The sequence below is a fragment of the Coloeus monedula genome (assembly GCF_965178545.1).
Source record: "Coloeus monedula genome assembly, chromosome: 8".
Classification (NCBI taxonomy): domain Eukaryota; kingdom Metazoa; phylum Chordata; class Aves; order Passeriformes; family Corvidae; genus Coloeus; species Coloeus monedula.
Window position 1 is genome coordinate 35,401,308 of NC_138788.1, and position 22,004 is coordinate 35,423,311.

General features: G+C 49.6%; 1 protein-coding gene across 3 annotated transcripts in view; it reads right to left on the reverse strand.

Annotated features, from left to right (window-relative positions):
- The window catches only part of FAM53B (family with sequence similarity 53 member B), a 42,460-nt gene that overhangs the window by 13,715 nt on the left and 6,741 nt on the right, over positions 1-22,004 (reverse strand). The window contains exons 1-4 of one of the 3 annotated variants that reach the window (XM_082286333.1): positions 17,370-17,398; positions 11,647-11,879; positions 8,519-8,570; positions 1,167-1,885 (exon numbers count right to left, since the gene is read on the reverse strand). In XM_082286333.1, the coding sequence (XP_082142459.1) occupies positions 1,167-1,885; positions 8,519-8,570; positions 11,647-11,715 (840 nt within the window). In that variant the 5' untranslated portion in view covers positions 11,716-11,879; positions 17,370-17,398. Of the gene's footprint in view, positions 1-1,166; positions 1,886-8,518; positions 8,571-11,385; positions 11,561-11,646; positions 11,880-17,369; positions 17,399-22,004 lie in introns of those variants that run through there. The other 2 variants (XM_082286334.1, XM_082286332.1) reach the window with 2 other exon arrangements.

Genomic DNA, 22,004 nt, shown 5'->3' on the forward strand with positions numbered 1-22,004 from the left:
CACCCTTTTTATCCTCTAAGCTCTTCTGGGGGAGGAAAAGATGATCTCTTCCTCCAGTACCACTGCACTCCTTCAAACACCCTCTGCACTGCCAAGCACAGAACACCATAAAATATCATGTTCTTGTAAGGAGCAAATGCACACACAATGTTGGATCTCACCCGCTGGGTGTTTCCCAGCTGTTTCTCCATCCCCACCTGGTGAATTTCTCCCAGCAGTTTCCCTGCAGACAACAAGGAGATGCCTTGCACCAGACAGGCCACAAAACCTTTAGGGTAAACACTCCCAACACGGGTGACTCTGGGATGAAGCACAGCAGGCAACCACATGGAACTGAAACTACGGGGGAAATTTTAAGGCCAGCAGAAGGTGACAGCCCATCCTGGGAGGTGGCCAGGCTTCCCCTGCTCCCACAGCGAGAGCCCTGAGGCCTTCACACCCCCCATTATCTCCATCCCACACTCAGCTGATGGTGTCACTGACTTTGTGACTGTAAATTATTGACGTGGGAAATGTCAAATCATAGAACTGCAGGAAATCTCATGAGTGTGGAAGGGAAACATCCTTCAATGCAGCCTCTTGCTCTGTCTCTTGCTAATGTCCAGACACTTGGTCCAGCAGGGAGAGGACCAAGGAGCAAAATCCTTGCTGATTTGTGCTTCAGATCTGTTATCTGGCTCTGTGCAGCAGATCGAAGAGGGAGGTTGTGCTCTGTGTTTGCGACTGAAAATGAAACGTGATAACATCTCCCGAGTGGAAAATTACAGAGCCTAAGAGCAAGCAAAGCCTGTAGCAGTAAGAATTCAGCACCTGATGGAGCCAGGGCTGGGTGCCTTGGGGTGCTGCCTTCATCTCACCATGGCAAGCCCAGGGCTCATCTTCCCTGAACTCAAAAATGTGAGGTTTAACATATTCCTGCTCAAAACCCATTGCAGAAGGAAATGACGGCACGGTGGACTCGGCATGCAAAAATCAGTGTGGAAGAGAAATGCATGAATTTGCTAAAGAAATCCATCTGGGAGGAAAAGGGTGATTCTGTCCGGACAGAAGGACGTGTCTCCCCATAACACCCACATTACCCCTCGTGCCACAGACCCACCCTGGAGAACGCCGAAGGCTCTTGAGCAAAGCACAGAACACCGGAGCCCCTCGCAGGGACACCTTACCTGGGTCATCTTGGCGAGGTCCAGCGAGGGCCGCTGCTCCTGGACCTCCTCCGGCCTCCGCCGCTTGACGCCGACCTTTTTGTCGTTGAGGACGCAGGGCTGGGAGCGGCTGCGGGAGAGGCCGGCGGCGCGGCGGCCCAGCTCGGGCGTGGAGGCGGGCGTGCTGCTGGCCGAGGGCGCGCCGGACTCCGAGAAGCGGTCGTGCGAGCAGGACAGGGACCTCTGCATGTCCACCCTGTCTCCGCCGTGCCCTCCGGCAGCCGATTTCCTGGGCTGGCCCGCCGGGCGGCCGGGCAGGGCGGGCTGCTCGCCGCAGAGCGGGTTGGAGCGGGCGGGGAGGCTGAAGCTGGAGCTCCTCTGCATGGTGGCCACGCCGTTGGAGTAGCGCTGGACGCTGCCGCCGCTGTAGCAGCGCCGCTTCTCCACCGGCGTCCACACCTTGGAGCCCAGCGGTCTCCACGAGGTCCCGCAGCCCGACATCTCATCCGAGAAGGACAGCGAGCGGCACTGGCGCTTGCTGGGAGGGGCGGAGGGGTTGCCGTGGGGGTCGCTGAGGCTCAGGTCCTTGATCAGGTTGGTGACGGAGCAGGTGCCGGCCGTGTCCCTGGGCCAGCGCGGGCCCTCCTCGCCCTTGTCCGACAGGCAGTCCCAGATGCTGGCGCCCGGCTGCTCGAGCTGAAGTGGACATTTCCTGCTGAGATCTCTCCATCTGTCATTTTCTGGTTCAGAAAGGAGGAAAGGAAAAAAAAAAAAAAAGCAACAAAACAACACGCACAGGCATTAGCGTTAATTAATTCTTGCGACTCGCTTTCTACGTCCATAAACAAAAAGAGTAGCATATGGGACGTTTTCCAGTACAAATTAATTAACTCTTGGAATATGGTTTCCCGAACTGCCAGCAGAGCGGGTTGCGTGGTGTAGATGGAGAGAGAGACAAAGTGACAGTCCCAGCAGGAGCAAAACTGCTAGAAGAAGATAAAAACATGCCTCTGAATATTCCAGGTTGCACTAGCTAAGGGGAATTCAGCAGTATAAAATGTTGTGGCTATTTGTTATTTCCGCGCTAAATCATGTCTCAGATGTATGCGGTTTGTCCTGGGCTCCACAACTGATAATTGCCTGAATTTACAGCTGAGTTTAAAAAACATAGAATCGTTGAGGTTGGAAAAGCCCTCTAGGATCATCATGTCCAACCATTAACCCAGCACTGCCAGGGCCACCACTAACCCATGTCCTCAAGGGCTGCATCCACAGGGCTTTTAAATCCCTCGGGGGATGGGGACTCCACCCCTGCCCTGGGTAGCTGTGCCAGGGCTGGACAGCCCTTTCCATGAAGAAATCTTCCCTGAAGTCCAATCCAAACCTCCGTTGGTGCAACTTGAGGCAGTTTCCTCTTGTTTTATTACTTTTTTACCTGGAAGGAGACCCCCACCTGGCTGCACCCGCCTGTCAGGGAGTTGTGGAGAATGAGAAGGTGCCCCCCGAGCCTCCTTTTCTCCAGGCTGAGTCCCCCCAGCTCCCTCAGCTGTTCTCATCAGACTTGTGCTCCAGACCCTTCCCCAGCTTCCCACCGATAGCCAGGTCTGAAGAGAGGATTAAGGAGGATGATCTCACTCCTGCACACATCCCCCTGACAACAAAAGAAGGAAGCAAGGCACCCTCCAGGCTAGGCTGCCCTGAAAAGGACAGGGCTCTCCACAGATACACCTTCAACACTCAACAGGAAAACCATGGCAGGACAACCCCACCGGCTGCTGCAGTGGAAAAAAGTCATCAGCCAACAGCCTCTCACCAGTGCCTGTTTTTGTCGTTGGCTGCTGCAAACAGAGCCTGGCCGTGCTGGAGAACCGTCGCTGCCAAGTTTCACATGATTGTATCTAAACCATGCAATATTTTGGGGGGCTTTTTTGGGTATTTCCAGTCAGACATCTGAAGGATGAATTAAAAGCCGTGCCCAGCCCGCAGCTGCAGGTACCAGCCTGGTAGGGAAGATGCAACAGTGCAGAACGCTTCCGACTAAGGTTTCAAGTCAGGAGGTCAGATTTGGGGCCCCTTGCACCACCCTTGGCCTATTTTCCAATTTCTCCCTGCCTCCAGCTGCTGCCACAACAGCTCCAGCCACAAGCAGCCTGGCTCTGCCCACACTAACCGCACGGCATTTCAACTGTTGCTCTCCTCATTTTAATAAACACAATGAAAAGTGAGAAATCTGTGCTAGACAACTCCATCTATGTTTAGATCTTTATTATTTTTCCTCTGCACTACGCTGCCAGCAGAGAGATTTCTTGGGTCAGGTCAGCAGACAAAAGAAACAGAAATAGAAGCTGATTTTTCATGGCAAGCTGCCACAATCCTCTGGCCGGAGACTGTACAAAAGGCCTTGGTGAGGAGGATACAGGACACCTTCCTCTTTCACCCCTGCTTCAGCACAAACAGCTATAAATCTTCCAAACCTGGCAAAGAAAATGGCAAAAGCACCACTGTCCCCAGCCCCAGCTTGCAATTACTTGCTTTTCCCCTTGCACAACGTGAGCTGGCACAACCTGGCCCCTCCAGGCCCCCAGCCATCACTGACCAGTCCCAAAATACCAGGTAGCCCAGAAAATGAGTTTTCAGTGCAAATAGAAAGCAGGTTGCCCTGAAACAAATTGAAAATAAGGTAGTCTATGAGCCGAGGGTATAATTAAAGAATTCTGGAAAGCCTTATTGAGGAAAAGCTGCTGGTTTTCTGCTCAATTTTTGAAGGCTAAGATTCCCATCCTGTGCACGTTGATAACAATAATTGCACTGGAGCCATTAATTCTGCTGCATTTAAACATGTATTCATTTTCTTAAATTACAAACCTCAGCCTGGTTCACCCTGAGGCAGCAATTTGTTCCAGGATAAAACCCACCACGAGAACCCCTTGGTCTGCCTGCTGTAAAACTCTCCTTTGCCTATTGGAAAACAAAGGGACAACCAGAGCATGGTGTAAGTGCAGTCTGAGGGGCTCTTGCCCTGCTTAAACAGGTCCTTCTTGGCTGTATGGGTCCCTGGATGAAATAGCATCTTACTTCTGGATTTTGACTTAAAACTGCAAAAAGAAGCACTGACACCTTAACAAAACCCAGCTGTTCTCTCAAAAAACCTTCGCCACATCAAATGAACCCTCGTGGTGCTCATGGGCTAGAGTCACATCCCAAAACTGAAGAGATGGGTGTTGTCCTCCATCCTTGAGAGCTTTGCACTGCCCCATGGAGAACAGGATCCACCCTCAGAGCATCACAGCCAGGTTTCCAAACGCTGAGCTCCAGGATTTGTGGGAGCAGCACATGGACAAGTCAGGCACTCTGCAGCTCTGCGATGGCCCCGGGCTTTTTAAATGACTGCTGTGCTCCTCTGGTGACACAGAGTAAATTTTAATGACCACTCATAACCACAGAGAAGGGTGTAAAACCAAAACGCTGACACAACTTTAACTACAGCGACACAAATGTGCTGCTATAATATTTTTACAGTTCCTTTTTATACATAATGCATGATCCTTCTGCTCAAGTTTCCTCTATGTTCTTTTCCCATGAAATAATTTACATTAATACATAATTTATTATGGCAACTTGTAAAGCAATTAGGGGTTTCAATCAATTTTTCTTATCCTTTTTGGCAGATAAATTCCGTTTGGAACCTAACCCAAACATTTGTCTGCGCACAGGTGCGCATCCAATTCCCTTTTTTTTCCGTGTTGTTCAAGTTGAATTTTGGTCTCACAGTCCCTGTGCACAGGGGAAAAGGCAGCCTGCATTTTCCACTGCCCCCTATTTATGTTCAGGAGATAATTTTTAAGTGTGGAACGCATTTAATGGTTGTAATTAGCTGATGGCAGTGCCAGGGAGCTTTCCTAGTGCAGAAATAAGATGAAAATACGATGGGCAGATCTGTGCTTCAATGGGAAATGAAAACAACAGCCCCAAAATCTACTCGGGAGATTAAACACACCTGTGGGCTCCTCGTGCCAACAGCCTGCATGGGGGAGGGAAATGCCCAACCTCGACAGTGAAACGTATCCAGCTCTTCAACGGGATCCTCTGGAGGGGTGTCCCTGCTCCAGCTGCACCTCACCAGCATTCCCCACGCAGCTTTTTCTCGTTGCAGGGTGACTGTGTTCGAATGTGCACCAAGGTGCTCTACACTCACGGCCTTTCCAAAAACAACCCCGAAATTCCAGAAAACCCTGGTTTAGAAAGAGGAGGCATGCAAGCCTGGCAGGTGCTTTCAGGATGCAGTCAAGGGCCATCACCCCCATGAAGGGGCTCAAGGTTGGATTTGATAATCTTGGAGGTCCTTTCCAACCTTGATGATTCCACGAGGAATTTTCTCCTGGTTTCTTGGCTTTCCTCTGTCACCCATGGATGGTGAAAAGCCACTTCCAAGAAAGAGCTGTGCAACAGTGAGCCCGAGGCTGCAACCCTGCCCCGGCACGCTCGGAATGATGGTGTTGCCAAACGTGGTGGAGGAGTGACGTGAGAGTGCCAAAGGACAGACAAGCTGACCTGCGTGCTCCATCCCTCACCCTGCTCTGCTGCAGCGCTCTAGGAAGACAAACTCTGAGAGAGCCCTCCAAGGGAAAATGGAAATGATGGCTGCTTTGGAAAGAGCTCTTCCCAGAGGATGAGTGCAGGATGTGTCCCTGATGGGCTCAAAGCCATCCTCCTCCTCCCTTTTACAGTCAGGGCTGGGACTGGGATCCTGCATGCGCAAGCACCTTGTCACAGCCTCAATAAAACCCTGCCTGCAGCTTCCCTCAGAGATAATTTCTTGCTTACACAGAAAACAGGAGGTCACAGCTGTCAGCACACACCTACTGAGCTTCTCTTACTAGGTCAGGTTGGACAGGGCTTGGAGCAACCTGGGATAGTGGAAGGTGTCCCTGCCATGGCAGGAGGTGGAATGAGATGGGCTTTAATGTCCCTTCCAATCCAAACCATTCTGGGATGCTGTTACTTTTGACTTCCTATATTGGAATTTTTCTGTCTTTGGGTGGATAGGAAAAGACATGGGCAGGGACACCTTGCACTATCCCAGGTTGCTCCAAGCCCCATCCAACCTGATCTTGAACATTTCCAGGGATGGGGCAGCCACATCTGCTATGGGCAACCTGTGCCAGACCCTCACCACCCTAATGAACCAACTTTCTAAGATGCCACTTTTTCTAGTACAGTCACTGGTATTTTCACTGGGGACCTGCCATGGAGACTGCTGAGGAAGGAAAAGGGAAAAAAAGGAGGAAAAAACCCCAAGTTATATATCAACAGGACAATTCTTTCACTCCTGGGTGTTTCAAGGACCCATCAAGGAGAAGGGAAAGCAGAAGTTGTTGAATTTATAGTTCTAGGCATTTCACCTTTAATCTTCCTCCAGGCAGAGGGCTATATAAAGATAAAACCCAATCTTTTTAGCAATATTATCATTTCACTGGCAGAAATATTTCTTACAAATCTAAAAACCAAAAGATTATTTAGGTCACCTTGAGAATTGGACCTAACCATGCATCATCCAATATATCAAGTCTTTGATAATGTTTACTCAGTATACTGAGTTTGGTTACGATCTATAATCCATTTTCAGATTCTTGCAGTGTTTAGTACCTTGTGAGGAAAGCTCCAGGGTGTGGCTGATGCTCTCCCTGGCAGAGGCTGGGCTTCCCTCTCCCCTGCTGCCCCATGGCCCCGGAGTTCAGAAACAAGGTGCTTTCCTGCCCAGAGCTGCCCTCGCCCCAAAGGCACCAGAAAGATTCTTTTCTAAGATCCTCTTTTGTCTAAAACCCCAGAAAAATCAGGTAACTTCCCTCCAGACCTCCAGCATGCACAGGACTGTGAGTCCTTGCCTCACGCTGTCTGTGCTACCAGTCCAAATTTCTTTGTGTTTATTTATCTCAGTGCTTTCCACCAACAGGGCCTTGGCCCTTTGACAGGAAATATTCCCCCAGTTTTGCATTTCAATAGTAACTTATTTAAAAAGTCAAGCAAGTTTTGGTACTGGATTAGTCTGTGATCATGGCCCACATTTGGGGACATCAAGAAGAACGCTCAGGGAAGATGCCTAAAATGAAACCCAAGCCAAGCAATGCCCTCCATACAAGGGAAGGATGGGCTCCTCTTGACTGGGCATGACAGAGACCATGACAGGGCAAGCCAAGGTCAAGGAGGTGATATTCAGTTCCCTCAGAAGGAGGATAATTTGGCAGCCATGAAGACCAGCACAGCAGCGCTACGAAAACGCAGAAGGCTTTGTAAAAGCTCTTAAAGACAAGCTGCTTCTCAATTAGGCAGAGACTCTGCATATCTGCTGAAGAGCCTGCCAGTGCCACAGTGCAAGACAAAACCATCTGATTTGGGTTCTTTGTTCCTCACTCATGTTTGAAAGGCAGGAGAGAGGGAACAGGCTGTCTCTATCCCTTCTTGACTTTGAAGCTTGTGATTTTCATCTGAAAAACCCCACAAATGCTCTGCATCTCCCCACGCTCCCAATGACTGGAGCTATCAGAGAGCTTGGGAGACATCTCCTGTCAGAGCATGTGCCCAGCTCTCATTAACGCTAATGAGAGTTGTGTCCATGAAGAAAAGGGGCAGCCTCTTTGTGCAGGATTGGCTTTCACAGCAAGGAGCTTGGCTCAAACTTGACCTACAATTTTAATTGGGTTTTGAGGCCTCATCCAGTGAGTGGCTCCCCGCTACGAACGCCAAAGAGCACAACACAGCAGCACATCCTCTGGCACTATCAGCTTTTTGGGATCATTGGCCAAGGCACCAATCCTCCATCCATTTTGGTGGCTGTTCAGCATAAAAATTGATAGCAAGCTCTGACATAAAAGGTTTCAAACATCTTATATCATGGTTACTGTCAACGGCAAAAATTAGACGTTTTCCTTATTGTTTGAGGTCTGTCCAACCACTTTGTGCCAGGTGGTAGAACATCTTAGTGATAATGCTGTTGTTTATTGCTTGCATCATGCAAACAGTCAAGAACCACAGTCATGGGCTGGATACTCAAACACAGCGCCTGACCCCCAATGTTTATAATCTCAGCTGTAAGAGTAACTCTAAAAATAAGCAGATGCATCAAAGGGGAGGGGAAAGGAGATAGGCAAGTCACTCAGCAATGGCAACAGGGCACTACAACCACCTCTGGGGAGGAGAGTGGCACAGGTGTGGTGGGGTGGGTGTCGCTCCATCCCTGCTGTGGGGGCCGACCCCAGAATCTTCAGGGGAGTGGTTTTGGAGACATCCAGAAGTCAGGACAACTTCCCACCCATTGCCACGAGGAAGCAGGAGTGGAGGTGGAGGAAACACGGAGAGAAGTTTCTATTACTTACCCATCACGCCACAAGAGAAGAGGGTAGGTCCTTGACTCATCTTTGGAGTGTGCTGCAAACAACCAGAAAAACTATTCACTTCCTGCAGACTCGACCTGGGCACCAGACACCACCCTGCCTCCAGCCTGGGCAAAGGAGAGCCTTCCATGGCCCCGTTATAGCAGGGACCAGGGAACACACCCAGTCACCTTTCCTCAATGAAATCACCTCTAACTAAATGCTGTGCAGAGTCCTTGTCAAGGTCTGAGCTTGCAGATCAAGGGTCCTGCAACCAGTCCTTACCTCAGGGAAGAGCTGCAGCAAGGTCCCCATCCCCCAGGACCCAAAACTCTGGAGAAACTAAAATGGGAGCTGCAATTTAGTGGTAATCCTGGACTGAGCAAGAAAGCAGCAAAAGTGGTATCCTGAACCTCATCCAAGCCATTAAGGCCTTCCCATCTAGGTACAAAACAGCTATTTAGCTTTTTTAAGCATATAATGTGTTTCTATGGCAAAGGCATCCTCACCTCAGCACTTCTGGGGAGTCTGCACTCAGGCTGTGCTGATTTGCACTAAAAATAGGGGGAAATGCCACTGTATGGGTACAAAATAATCCTGGTTGCTTTTTACATTCTTTTTTTCCCAAGAATTTTCCTCTTGACAGCATAAGAGACACCATCAGACTTCTAAAAATGAGCATGGATGGGTTCACATATAATAAATCAATATGTTGTCCACAGCTGCATGCCATTTCAGCCATGCCTGCAAAAACACACATTCATACGAATTGTTCCTTTATTATCCCTAAAAATATCCATATTCTGGCTTCTGAAGTGTCTATCCTGGCAACACCATCCCATCTGACTGAGGCTTTATATCATCTGAGGGAAGCACCAGCACGGCCTCCACGTTCATCTGCACTGCCATAATTGTGTTTTATCTGGCGTTAGGCCACTGCACTCACACCTTCCCTCCTGAGCCATGTTTTACATGTGCCTGCTCGCATTAACTATGGAATCTCAGAATGGTTTGGGTTGGAAAGGACCTTAAAGCCATCCAGTTCCACCTGGGCAGGGACACCTTCCACTATCCCAGGTTGTTGCAAGCCCCATCCAACCTGGCCTTGGACACTTCCAGGGATGGGGCACCCACAGCTTCTCTGTGCCAGCATCACCAGTGCATAATGAGAATAATAATAATAATAATAATAATAATAATAATAATAACAAACAACTAAATGATGGCACCTGAGCAATCCAATAAAGGATCCCACTTCATACACAGAATGCTGGAAATACTGAATATAGAGGGATAGGGAGGCTTAAAAGAACTCTGGGGTGTAGATGTGGAGAAGGTAAATAAGGGTCAGTCACCTTTGGAGCATGTGCCACTTTTCTAGGCAGAGTAGGGATATCTCCATCTGTCAAGCCCCACCTTATGATGCATCAGTAGAATTAATCAGGAGGCACAGGGGACAGGCAGCTGTCTCCAAGGAGCAGCCGAAGTGGGGCAAAGATGGAAGTGGGACAAGCCCCAGAGAAAGCAGGGGCTGTGCCAGTGCACATCTGTGTGCCAGCCCTAGAGACCAGACACTGTCTGCAAATGCAGGAGGGAGAGGAATCTGACATATGTCCCATATTGAGTATAATTACCATTTTGTAAGAATTTTGTCTTTATACCAAACTGGGAGCTGAACTGAACGAGCTCATTGGCTGTTGGCAGGTGATACTGCCCCAGTGCTCAGACATTTATTTCCTTTGGGTTTCGCTTTCTTCACTTCCCCATGAAGTCACCAGAAAAACTCTTGCTTTCTTTAGTGCATCAGCCTTCTTGTGATTGTCTGCCCCAATTTAACAGTCCAGGCAACCCAGCAATTCACCTTGTGTACCCAGGACTATCCCTGCACTCGTGACCCAGCCCCAGAGCTGCGGGAAGCACTCGGCAAACACGCGAGGGCAAAGCTTTGTTACAGCTCTGCATCTCTGCCACCTGCCATCACACAGCCTGAGCACCCAGCCCTTCTCTTAGGAGTAGAAGAAATTACTCTCATCTGCCTCTCTGCAGCCAGTTCCCCTTCACCTGTCCCACACACTTCCCAGGGCACAGCTGGCGCTGAATGTTCAGGTTCTCCCCTTCCCACCCCGAGCAGCAGCCACAGGAGATGCTGCCTTCCCAGCAGGAGTCAACACTGCAGCAATGATACTCCTTTAATGTATCAATATCCTTCCCAAATTTCACCCTTTTAAGGCAGGATTTTCCACTGTTTCTGGCTTGCTCACCTTCTCCTCTGTCGTTCACTGCCAGGGCAGCCTGCCTTTACCCCAGCACGCTGTGCTCTCTGCCTGGGGAGCCCAGCTGGACAGTTTGCCATCCTCAGCAAACTCGGGCATTTGTATTTCTTTTATGCTCAGAATGCCCATCTACAGCTCATCCTGCCAGATGCTTCCTGCTGTGCTCCTGCATGCCCTTATCTGAGACTCTCAGTGCACCCTGCCTTTCGGTCAAGTTTCTTCTCAGACCATGCCCATCTCTCCAGGAGGATAGAGGGAAAATGTCCACAGCCAGCCTTGCTCTGATGGCTCTCCATCACCCTGCACCTGTTCCTCATTTGCTCTGACCCTGCCTCCAGACAATGTTATCCCTTATTTGCCCCTACCACAGGTACACTCACCCCTCACAGCACCCTTTAGCCTGTTTGCTGCCCCTCACTTGTTTTTTTGTTGTTGCCTGCTCATTCAGCATGGTGGATTTGCACCTCTCCAGGCTCACAGCCAATTTAACTACCACAGCACTGCCCTTCAGCATCTCCCACTTAATTCTGCTTCCCGCTTGCTCATCCTCCTATTAATGATGAGCATCTCTTTGCTGTCAGTGAAGCAACTTCTCACCTGTGTTATTCACAGCACTGATTTGATTTTTTTGTACTGTTTATCCCATTGGGTGCTTACTGAAATCCACGTATGCAAAAGCCACAGCACTCCAATCATTTACAAATCACCTGCTCCTTGGATATTAGTGCAGCTTGGTAGAAATCAGTGCTGCAAACCATCTAAAGATCCATCCCTGCAGGAAAGAAAACCCTTATTACAAATCTACAGCAAAGTTCTTGGCAGTAAAACAGTTTTGAACAGAGATTTCACAAAGCTTACCAGCTCAGTCCTGCATGTTACAGAGTCAGCACCTTTGTTCTCCCGAGTTTTGGTTAAGATCATCACCATGGTAATGCAGTCCTGCCTCAGAGTCCATCAGGGTCCAGGCAAAGGGTGCTGGCAGCTGGGGGCTGGCAAAGCTCTTCTTTCAGTCCATGTTCCCCCAGGAGAGGCTGGGCCCTGCCGGCTCCTCGGGGGATGTGCAGGGACAGCCTCGGGGTGTGGAAAATTCCCTGCACAGAGAGAGAGAGAGAGGAACAGCTTTAGGGGACTTGCCCAGAGGGTGGATGCACTGGGCAAGGGGCAAGCACCGCCCAAAAAACACCCTGATGGTGGTGGCTTGAGGGGAGTGTTTGTTTTAGGATCTTAAACACTGTCGGTGCCCCTCTGCTCCTCATCAGCACAGAGGGGTTTCACGGGATGGGGCGCTCACGGGAGCTGTCGGAAGCACACAAGGTACACAAGGTGATCCACAGGGACACAAGTATTTCAGTCAAATTTGTGAAGTTTCCTCTGAATTCTCCATTTGAACAGGGGACTCACATCCCCTATGTTGAAGATACCAAGACATTGAAAGAAGAGCTCATTAAAGCTCCAGAGCTGATCTCACAGAAGCCCTTGCCCCCAGACCAGCTGGGAGCAGATGTCCAGCAGAAAAAGCCTCTCCAGCATCATTACGGCTGTGAAATCCCCTGGATGCCCCTCTCCCACCCCAGTTACTCCATGATTCCCAATCTATGCAGAGCCCTTTAGGGAAAAAAAAAACCAAGGCAAAGAGTTGGCTGCAAGGAAGGAGAGACAGCTCCTTGCCCTGAAATCCTAAGGGCCACACCATGCCTCCTGATCCTTACCTATTGCTTAGGTAAGAAAAGCTAAGGCTGGACAACAAGGAGGCTCTTCAAACACAAACTGCAAGCCAGGCTCATAGAGCACTGCCCAGCCCTGACCATGAGCCCTGCCTCACTTCCTGGCATCCTCCCCAACAGACTTATTCCCTTGTAAAGCAGACAGATTGCAACTCAAATCTGATTACCGAAATCAGCGTTTTCCCCAAATCACTCCCCTAATCCCGTTTCGCTATTTTGCTGCTGTGCAGTTGATGCAAACAACCAAACCCACCATTTGCACAATCCAAAGAGCGTAAAACACTGATCTTATACCATCCAGTCAAAGCCAATTGTGATATTTTAGGACAATGGACAGGAATATTCCACTAAGTATTAACCCTTACTCCAAACTGATATGGCTGCTCTTCCCAGCTCCTAAATCATCCTGTCCGTGTTTACTGGGATTAGAGCTTGCAGTGGTGTTAAGAGTAGCTCATTTAAAGGCCAGCTGGCTGGTAAAGAAAAATCACCTTCTATTATTTTATGAGGACAAAGTTCATCCAGAGTGCAAAGCCAAGATTGGGAATCAATACATTTTCCAAAGATTTACTGTTCCCATGGGTGCCTGACACAGTCTCCAGCTTTCTGTGGGATATCGGTGGACTCATAATTTACAGTTTACTGGTACTTTCATCATAAACCTCTGGGCAAGCCAGTGACCAAATGAAAACTGTCAAACAGAAAAGTAAACATTTCAGAGTGTCAAAATGACACATAATTTGTGAACAGGGTTAGATGGGATATTGGGCAGGAATTGTTCCCTGTGAGGGTGCTGAGGCCCTGGCACAGGGTGCCCAGAGCAGCTGGGGCTGCCCCTGGATCCCTGGCAGTGCCCAAGGCCAGGCTGGACAGGGCTGGGAGCAGCCTGGGACAGTGGAAGGTGTCCACGGCAGAGGGTGGAATGAGATGGTCTTTAAGGTGCATTCCAAACCACACCATTCTGTGATTCTGTGATTTCTGTCTGTCACAGTCTAAGCTGTCCCTGACCACTACACAGAGAGCAGAGTGCTTGCTGCAGTGACAGACTCTGTGTGCTGGGAGGACACTGGGGCCACTCTCGGCACGAAGATCACACAAGGGTTCAGAGCAGCCTGAAAGCAGCTAAGTACAGTTCTTTGTTGGCCAGGTATGATCTCTTCAGGAATAATTACCCTTCCCTAAGGTGATGGTTAATGCTGCAGCAGCAGACTCAGGTACACACCCGGGCAGGAGCAGCAGCAAGTCCAGGCAGAAGCTCCCTGCCCCAGCCGGCCGGGATGCAGCACACAGCATCACACCTCCCCTCTCCCTGCTCCTCTGCATCCCCTGCAATTAACACAGCCCTAATGACAGGCAACACAGCAAACTGCTGGCAAGCTGGCAGCCACTACCACCACCATCCCCCAACGTCGGGGCCGAGGTGCACGTGCAGGTATCAGCAATTTTAACCACTGCTTGGTTGGGTTTTGGAGCCATCCCCATGGAGAAACTGCAGTAAAAAAGGAAACTTTCCAGTGAAATGTGATTCCTGGCTCCTCATCCTGCCTCACAGCGCTCCTGACGCATGGTCTTGCCCTGTCACATCCTTTCCATGCAAACAAGTGCCATGGGACACAAACTGCAGAGCTGGGATGGACCCTATTGATGCTGAGGAGGAAACCACTGTGTATTTATAGACTGGATGCTTTCACACACACAGGCTAATAAAAAGATACTCTTCAGGGACCATTAATTACTTTAAGAAATGTATTTCCTCATTTACAGTCAGATAAAGGAACTATCTTCATCATGATGTCAAGGTTAAGTTTAGACTCAAGCCATGGCCACTGGGATTGACACAATCTCCTGAGCTGTATGAAATGCCCACGAGAAGCTCTAGTGCACAGAGACCCCCAAATTTTAGCAAACCCTGCTTTTTACATGGTTCAAAACACAGACCAAGCAGAAGCCTTGTGTGATCTTTGCAGTGGCAGAGGTACGAAGAGGTTTCTCTCAGAGCTGCTTTCTGGACAGTATCACAGCCATGGAGTGTTGGGCTTGGAAAAAAATTAAGTCAAATGATCCAACTCTCATCCATGGGCTTAAAAGATAATGCTGGGGAACAAATATGCTCCTTACAAGGCACAAGCACAGCCCTAGAGATGCTCATGGGGGACAAACAGCCCTGCTCTGCAGGAAGGTCCCATTCCCCATCCCACAACTGGTTTTACCACAAGCACCACTCCCAGCCATGCCCTGTTCACCTGCTATGCTGAACTGCATGGAAAAGACCTCAGGATTCAGCAAACTGCCTGTCAGATGCTCTGCCATGGCTGGGGGGAGCCTGAACAGTGACCAGTATCACACCCCCATGCACATTATGGAAAACTTCCTCACAGAAAGGGTTACCAAGCCTGGAGTCCCCATCCCTGGAGGGATTTAAAAGCCCTGTGGGTGTTGCACTTGGGGACATGGGTTAGTGGTGGCCTTGCCCGTGCTGGGGAAACAGTTGGACTCCACAATCTTAGAGGTGTTTTCCAACCTTACCAACTCCCTGATTCCATGGTCTGACCCCTAGAAATACTCCTTGTGAAGACGACTGAGGCCCAGCATCACACAGATTTCCACTTGCTGTGGCATCACCACCCTCTTGCACAGAAAACATTCAACCCCTGTCCAGCTCAATAATCCATCTCCAGACACAAACACTGACATAAAACCTATTTACAGTGGAAAGGGCACACGGGAACAAGGAGCTGGAGCTGCATTTTGCATACTGATACACCTTGCAAGCAGAACAGTGTGAATTCTCTCAGAATATAAATCACCTGCCCCTGCTGAATTTTTAATGCTGATCGAAGTCTCCAGTGAAGAAGCCACGACCCAAGCAGGACCCCACTCCCTACCCCTGCCCCAGCAGCATTCCCTGTGCTGTGCTTGAAGAAAGTGGCTGAGCAAGGAGCCACTGTGATTTCTGGAGTTCATCCAATGCAGGTTAGACCCACATGTCTGAAGGACCAAACCTAATCCCTCTGGGCCAAACTCTGAGCACGATTCTAGGGCTTCACCACCCACCCATTCTCATCAGAGGAACACAAATTCTCTCCACTGTGCACATCTTGATTTCTCCATGCAGTCAGACCACCGTGGGGACCAGGCACAGCACAGCTGGTCATCCCTTCCCAAACCCCACAGGGGCCTACAAAGAATTTGGGGAAATAGCCAAAATTGGTGACTGTAATTGAAAATTGTGGGGTTTAAGGCTTTCTGTGAGCATAACAAGGCAATATTCACCCAAACTAAAAATCATGCCTCTCTCCCCATCCTTCCACTTCTTAGAAATGATTTGGGGCCACACTGAATCTCCTCATTGTACATCCTGTCTCACCCTCAGGGCTTTGGACAATGCCAAGGAGTACATCTCCAATTTCTTTATTTATTGTGTTATGAATTTGGAAAAAATCCATGAAGTCTATCATTTGGATGTAGCTAAGTCTGGGTTTATTTCCTCACTCAGGCAATAATTTGCCTTCTGCAGCAGGGCTGAGTGGGCTCAGCTCTGGGCAGTTTGTTCCCCTTGCCTGAGCACTATTCTATGTCACTAGTGAATACTGAATTTATTTATGGGGGTAAAAACCTTCAATAAACATGAAAGATGCCATTCAGAGACCAAGAAGAAGTTTTTACTCTCTGAAAATGCCCCATGGACTAGTCCTGGGTAAACAGGATCATGAGTCAGCGCACGTGACTTTCAAAGGACAAAATTTCCACAGAGGCAGCCGCTTCAGGATTGTCCCCTGGGACTCTGTCAAGAGGAAAGAGCTGACCCAGGCTGCCCAGCCATGGCAGGAGAAAGGCTGCAGCCCTGCCCATCTCACCCTGAGCCTGCAGTCAGTGCATCCTGCTCCACAGGGTCTTCCCCAGCTGCTGGAAAGGCAAACACCATCCAGGACACCATGGCTCCCACATGGTGCTCCCCTCCTGCCTGGCAAAGACTTGTGCCACCCCATGCTCCAGGTACTCAGAGACTACCAGGCAAAGAAAAGGAATATGGAAATGTCTTTCTCTGCCTCCTGCTTGCATCCAGACCTGACATTTCCAGGACTAACAAGACAAAGACACGCTTTTACCACTAATTAATAAGTAAGGACTTGCCTGCACGTAACACAGCAAAGGGGAAGCAGTGTCTGAGGTGAGCATGGCTCCCTAGGGCTGCACAGCTTCAAGAACCACATCACTGCAATGCTTCTGACCAACAGCTTCACACAGGAACACAGGTTCTCACCAACACACCCAGAACTCACCTGTCCTGCCAGTGCAGGACAGCCTGGATGGAGCTGACATCTACAGCCACGCTAATAAATCCACAGCCAGAAGGAGCTTGAGGTCTCCCATGACAGCACCCATCCCATGGGGGCACGTTAGGAACCAAAAGTGCCACAGATGGCCACGTGCAACCTGGCTTATGGAGCCTGAGATTAACCCTCCTGCCAGGAACAACAGACATACCAGGGTCCTGCCCACAACCATAAATTAATTACTGAGCAAATAAAACTCTGTTATTTCAATCTGATCCCTTGCTCCACATGCCTGGGTACTGCCTCAGCCTGACACCAAAGTCACACAAGGCAGAGGGTCCCCAGCACTCCAAGCCCCAAACCACACCTCCAAACACCCCTAGTCTCTGGGGACAGCCTGAAGTCCAAGCTCATACCCAGATCTACATGCTTGGCTTGAACCTCAACTGCAGGCAAGCCCTCACAAAAAAAGGAATAAGAGGAATTAAGGAAAATTACACACCATCTACTTGAGTAAAAGGTTTATTGCCCCCGTGCTCTTAGGGAGTAGGAGTGGCAGGGGAATGAGTCCCGTACACACCAGCAGCGGAAGGACTGGAAGGACTGAAAGGACAGGGCAGGGGCAGAGGTGCTTTGTCTCAACATCTTTAGCTCGAAGGAAATGGTGCTGGCAGTGACTTTGCCTTTTCCTCCCTGGCAACTGAAAAGGAAAAGAAGAAAGCAAAATTAGTCATTGCAAAACAGCGACCAGCAAGAGAGAGGTGCAAGTGAGGAGCCGTGAGAAGTGACAGGACAAGGGGGAATGGCTTCAAACTGAAAGAGAGTAGGTTTGGATTAGATATTAGGAAAAAAGTCTTCCCTGTGAGGGTGGTGAGGCCCCAGCACAGGTTACCCAGAAAAGTGGCTGCCCCATCCCTGGAAGTGTGGGTCATGCAGACAGAGCCTGCAGCCTGATCCCAGTCCCAATGACCACAGAAATGACATGTTTTCTTTGAGCAAACCTGTAATCATTGCCTTTTCCACTCATTAGGGGACTGCTTCTACCTTTGAGTAGTATTTCCAGGGAAGAGTGGAATACTGGACCAAGAGGTGTCTGTGGAGAAGAGCAGCTGAAGCAGCAGCAGCAGCAGTCCAGCCTGCTGGCCCAACAAACCATCTCACCTTTCTGTGGGTTTCCCCCGCCACCCCAGTTGTGAGATTTATTACAAGAATTTGCAGTGGTCTGTGAGACACTGTGAGTGTTGGCCACGCTCCCAAAAGCTGAGGAATTGCTGAATTGAGAATTGCCTTGGCTGCTTAATCTCAACAACCAGGGATGCTGAACAAGGCAGCAGGATCTGGGTTTACTTTTAATTACTGCTCAGAGCATGCTGCTCTAGTAAACAGACACAAAAAACCAATTCTTGTTTCTTCCTTATGTTCTTTTCCCATATACAGCCTGAGATGTCTGAGCTGGAGACGGTAAATGGCCCCACCACTCTGCTTTTACTGACTCACTTCTCAAGCATAAACAGCTTCAAATAGCACATGAACCCCTCGGAATACCTGTCTCCATGAAACAACACCCATCTGCTTACAGACACAAAATAATGCTCTCAGGGTTAGAACCACTGAATGGTTTGGGATGGAAGGGATCTTAAAACTCATATCTCATCTCATTCCATGTGTCCAGGTTGCTCCAAGCCCCATCCAACCTGGTCTTGGACACTTCCAGGGATGGGTCAGCCACAGCTTCTCTGGGCAACCTGTGCCAGGGCCTCACCACCTTCAGTTAGTGGGGGTTCTCATCCAGCCCAGGCTTCCTTGCTGGCTCCAGAGCTCTCAAGGTCTCTGTGAGAAGCAAATCCTGAAGATGCAAAGTGAACTCAGCGCTGCAGCATCAACTGTAAAGCTGCTGCTCATCAGTGCCCACCAAAAATCCACCCAGAGGAAGCAGGAGCAAGATCTGGGACATCTCCCTGTGCAACTGCGGAACACTTGCCAAGAGCCACAACACCATCATCGCTGTCAGAGCAGATTTGGATGCTGCTTCTAAGTCAGATTTCTCCTTTCTCCAAGGCTGAGCTGGAGAACAGGTAGAGGCTGACAGCCCTTATGGACATGCCTGGATTTAAAACAGAAAAATACTGGATGTATGGATCAATTGCCAGACTCCACATTATCTGCTACCACCTCCCCTTTATGGATAAATACTGTAAGGTTACAGAATCCTCATGTGAAGCCCAGCAAAATGATCACTTAGAACCTTCCAAAAATTGAAATTATCTCCCTGAACTGAGCAGGCAGTATTAAAAGAATTTCAGATGCTTTCAGTGGACGGTCTCTGTGCCCACACAGGATGACACGCGTTCCTGCTGTCACCTGCACACCCTACACTGTTTGCATTAGACCAAAGTACTTTGGCTCTTGGGCAGGCTCTGGGGGTTCATTCCTCAGCTGAGAAATGGCTTTCAAAGAGCTCCTGGGCTCCTGAAAGACGAACCTGGAGCCTTTATTAATCCTCCTAGCGACCAAAAGGCACTTTTCCCTGCTGTTTGTCCATCCGTTGCCATCAACACCGGCAAGGGGGAAGGCACAGTGGAGGGAGGGAAGGAGCCTTCCAGGGCCAGGAAACCTTTGCCCACACTGCCACCTCCATCTCTCCGTAAATTTCCGAGCCCTGCATCTTCCATAAATCTCTTTAACGAACGAGCAGCCAAACATCTGTGAGTTGTCTGAATTAGCGTGAATTTGGCAGACTGAACAGCAAACTCGCGTCGCCCCGCAGCCTTCACATTTCTTGTTTTCCTCGGGTTCATTAAATACACAACAATCTGTTACCAGAAGACTGTTCCTACGTGCAGGGGCTGCCAAGGAGCTGGGTTTGATAGCTCCGGTGGAGCTGGGGGAATGTGTGGGGAGCAGAGAGGGGCTCTTCCTGGTGCAGCAGGGCAAGGAGAGGACGGGCTGCACCCACCCTGCCTCCCCCAGTGGCCACCCACCACATGGCAAAGGCTGTCTCTGATGTGAGAGCCATCCTGGTGCAGCTAAAGCTGGAGGTGATTTTGGGAAGCTTCAAGGGGAACAGAGCAGAGTGTGGGACAAGCAGGGGGAGATGCCTACAAAAGCCAAGGATGTCCTTCCCGCAGCATCATCCCAACTGGGATGACTGTGCCTAATCCGGATGGAGAAATCCAGGGTTATTCGCACCCGTGAGCAGAGCCCTGGGCAGGGGGCACCCCTGATCCTGGGGAAAATGGGGGAGTTCCCACTGCTGCTGGGCAGCACGAGGCCCAGGCATGCAGTGAAGGCACTGCCAACAGCCAGCCCAGGCAGCCCGGGCTGATGCTGTGATGGGGAACAGCACTGGAGGCTTCGCCTTCCCTCAAAGGAAGTCTTTCGCTACGAGGGAAGAGTCAAAGCAAACACCCACTCACCGTGTTTACCCATCTAAATCAAAGCCAAAGCAGCACTGAAACGTGCCTGACAGCATTTCCACGGAGCCATTCATTGAGAGTTTGCACTTGGCTTTTAGCTGGTGTTTTTAATATCGCAGGGAGACGCTTGTGAGGCTGGTATAATACAGAATCTGTTGCTGTAACACACTCCCGGCTCCTGCGAGGTGTCAGCAGCACGTAGAGCCCAAACCTTCTGCAGGTTTGGCTCCATCAGGGGAACCCTGAGGGCCAGCAGTGAGATGCTTCCCATGGGGAACAGCTCCAGCAAGTCCGAGGTACCACTGCCCCAGAGCAAGGTACCCCACCAGGGGATTGCCCAGCCTGAGAAGTAATGCCCACAGAGGACAATTTTCCCAGATTTGGGATGTTTTGTCGCTGGAGATGGCCCTGATTCCCATGGAGTAAGGCAGGATGAGCTCCACGGTAGCTTAGCAGCCATAAAAGCCCAGATTTTGCAGCCTGTCTCAGAGGTGACGAAAACTTTAAAAAAGTAAGTGGAAATGCAAACAGGCCCTGATTTTATTTGGCCTGGCAGGAACACAGTCCTGCCCTGCGTTCCTCGAGCTCATTTATGACAGTGTGAACATGCAGTAATAAAGAGGAAAATGAAAATAAAAATCTGCATTTTCCACCCCACAAGTCTCCATACATCCCTCCTTCTCTCACGCCACAGGTGAAAATCAGGAGAGAAACAGCTTTCCCTGTGCCACAGAAAGGGGAAGCCCAAAGGACAGAGGGGTTGGCCCGGGACCAGCGTGGTGTGAACCACAAAGCCCACTCCTGAAATGGCATCCCAAGGAGAACTGACCTAAATGCTGCAGCCCATACCAGCTCCAAAGCTGCCAGGAAGGGAATCACGCCAGGTATTTTGTCAGTGCACAAACATGAATGATTGCCCAGGACAAATAGGGCAGCAAAAACGTCCACCTTCATCACATGGAAAAAACATGTATCAACTTGCAACCCTAATGAGCGAAGGAATTAATGAATCCTGGAGTTTGTAAACCATTATGGAGTCCCTAAAATAATGCCAACACCTTAAATGAATGAGACTGCGAGTTAAACATCAGGTTCTGTTGGAAAACAAGATACAGGGGCTTTTGTAGATGTTAAGGACAGCAAGAAGTCCCACTGACAGCAACAGAAAGAATGGTGGAAACATTAGTCGGGATGCAGAAAATGAAGAAATAGACAACATAAACATTTCTGTCCTAAGCAGAAAGTAAAACAACAGTCACATTTGTCAGGAGTAACCTGGGGTGATGATATTAAACAGCAGGCACTAAATATAGATCCTTCTTAAACAACAGCTCCAAATAAATTTACACCTTCAATTTTATAAGATCATGCCAAAAAGTCTTCTGAGCCATCACTACCAGTGGTCCCCAAGGACGGGCACAAGCCAGCCTGGTAAATGGGTGGGTGAGACCTCAAGCCCAACAAGGCTCTGGTTTCAGTGCAAGGTCAGGGAGTCAGGAATCACAATTACAGCACCAAAGAAAGAGCTCTCCCCTCACCTGAAGTCTTTGTGCAGGTGAAAGGGAGGGCTGGTGTAACACACGTCATTGAAGTGCACAGAAGTGGATGACAGCTACTGATAACGCTTGACTGGCACATCTCAAACAGACCTGCAAGTGACTGGTGGCACTGGCTGCAACAGAAACTACACTGTCACCCTATGCCATGCAGTATTTCTGGCAGTAATCGGGAAGGAAACAGGAAAACCAGTGCTGTGTAAGTGACTCGAGACCAGCAAAGCGCTGAATACACAGAACAAC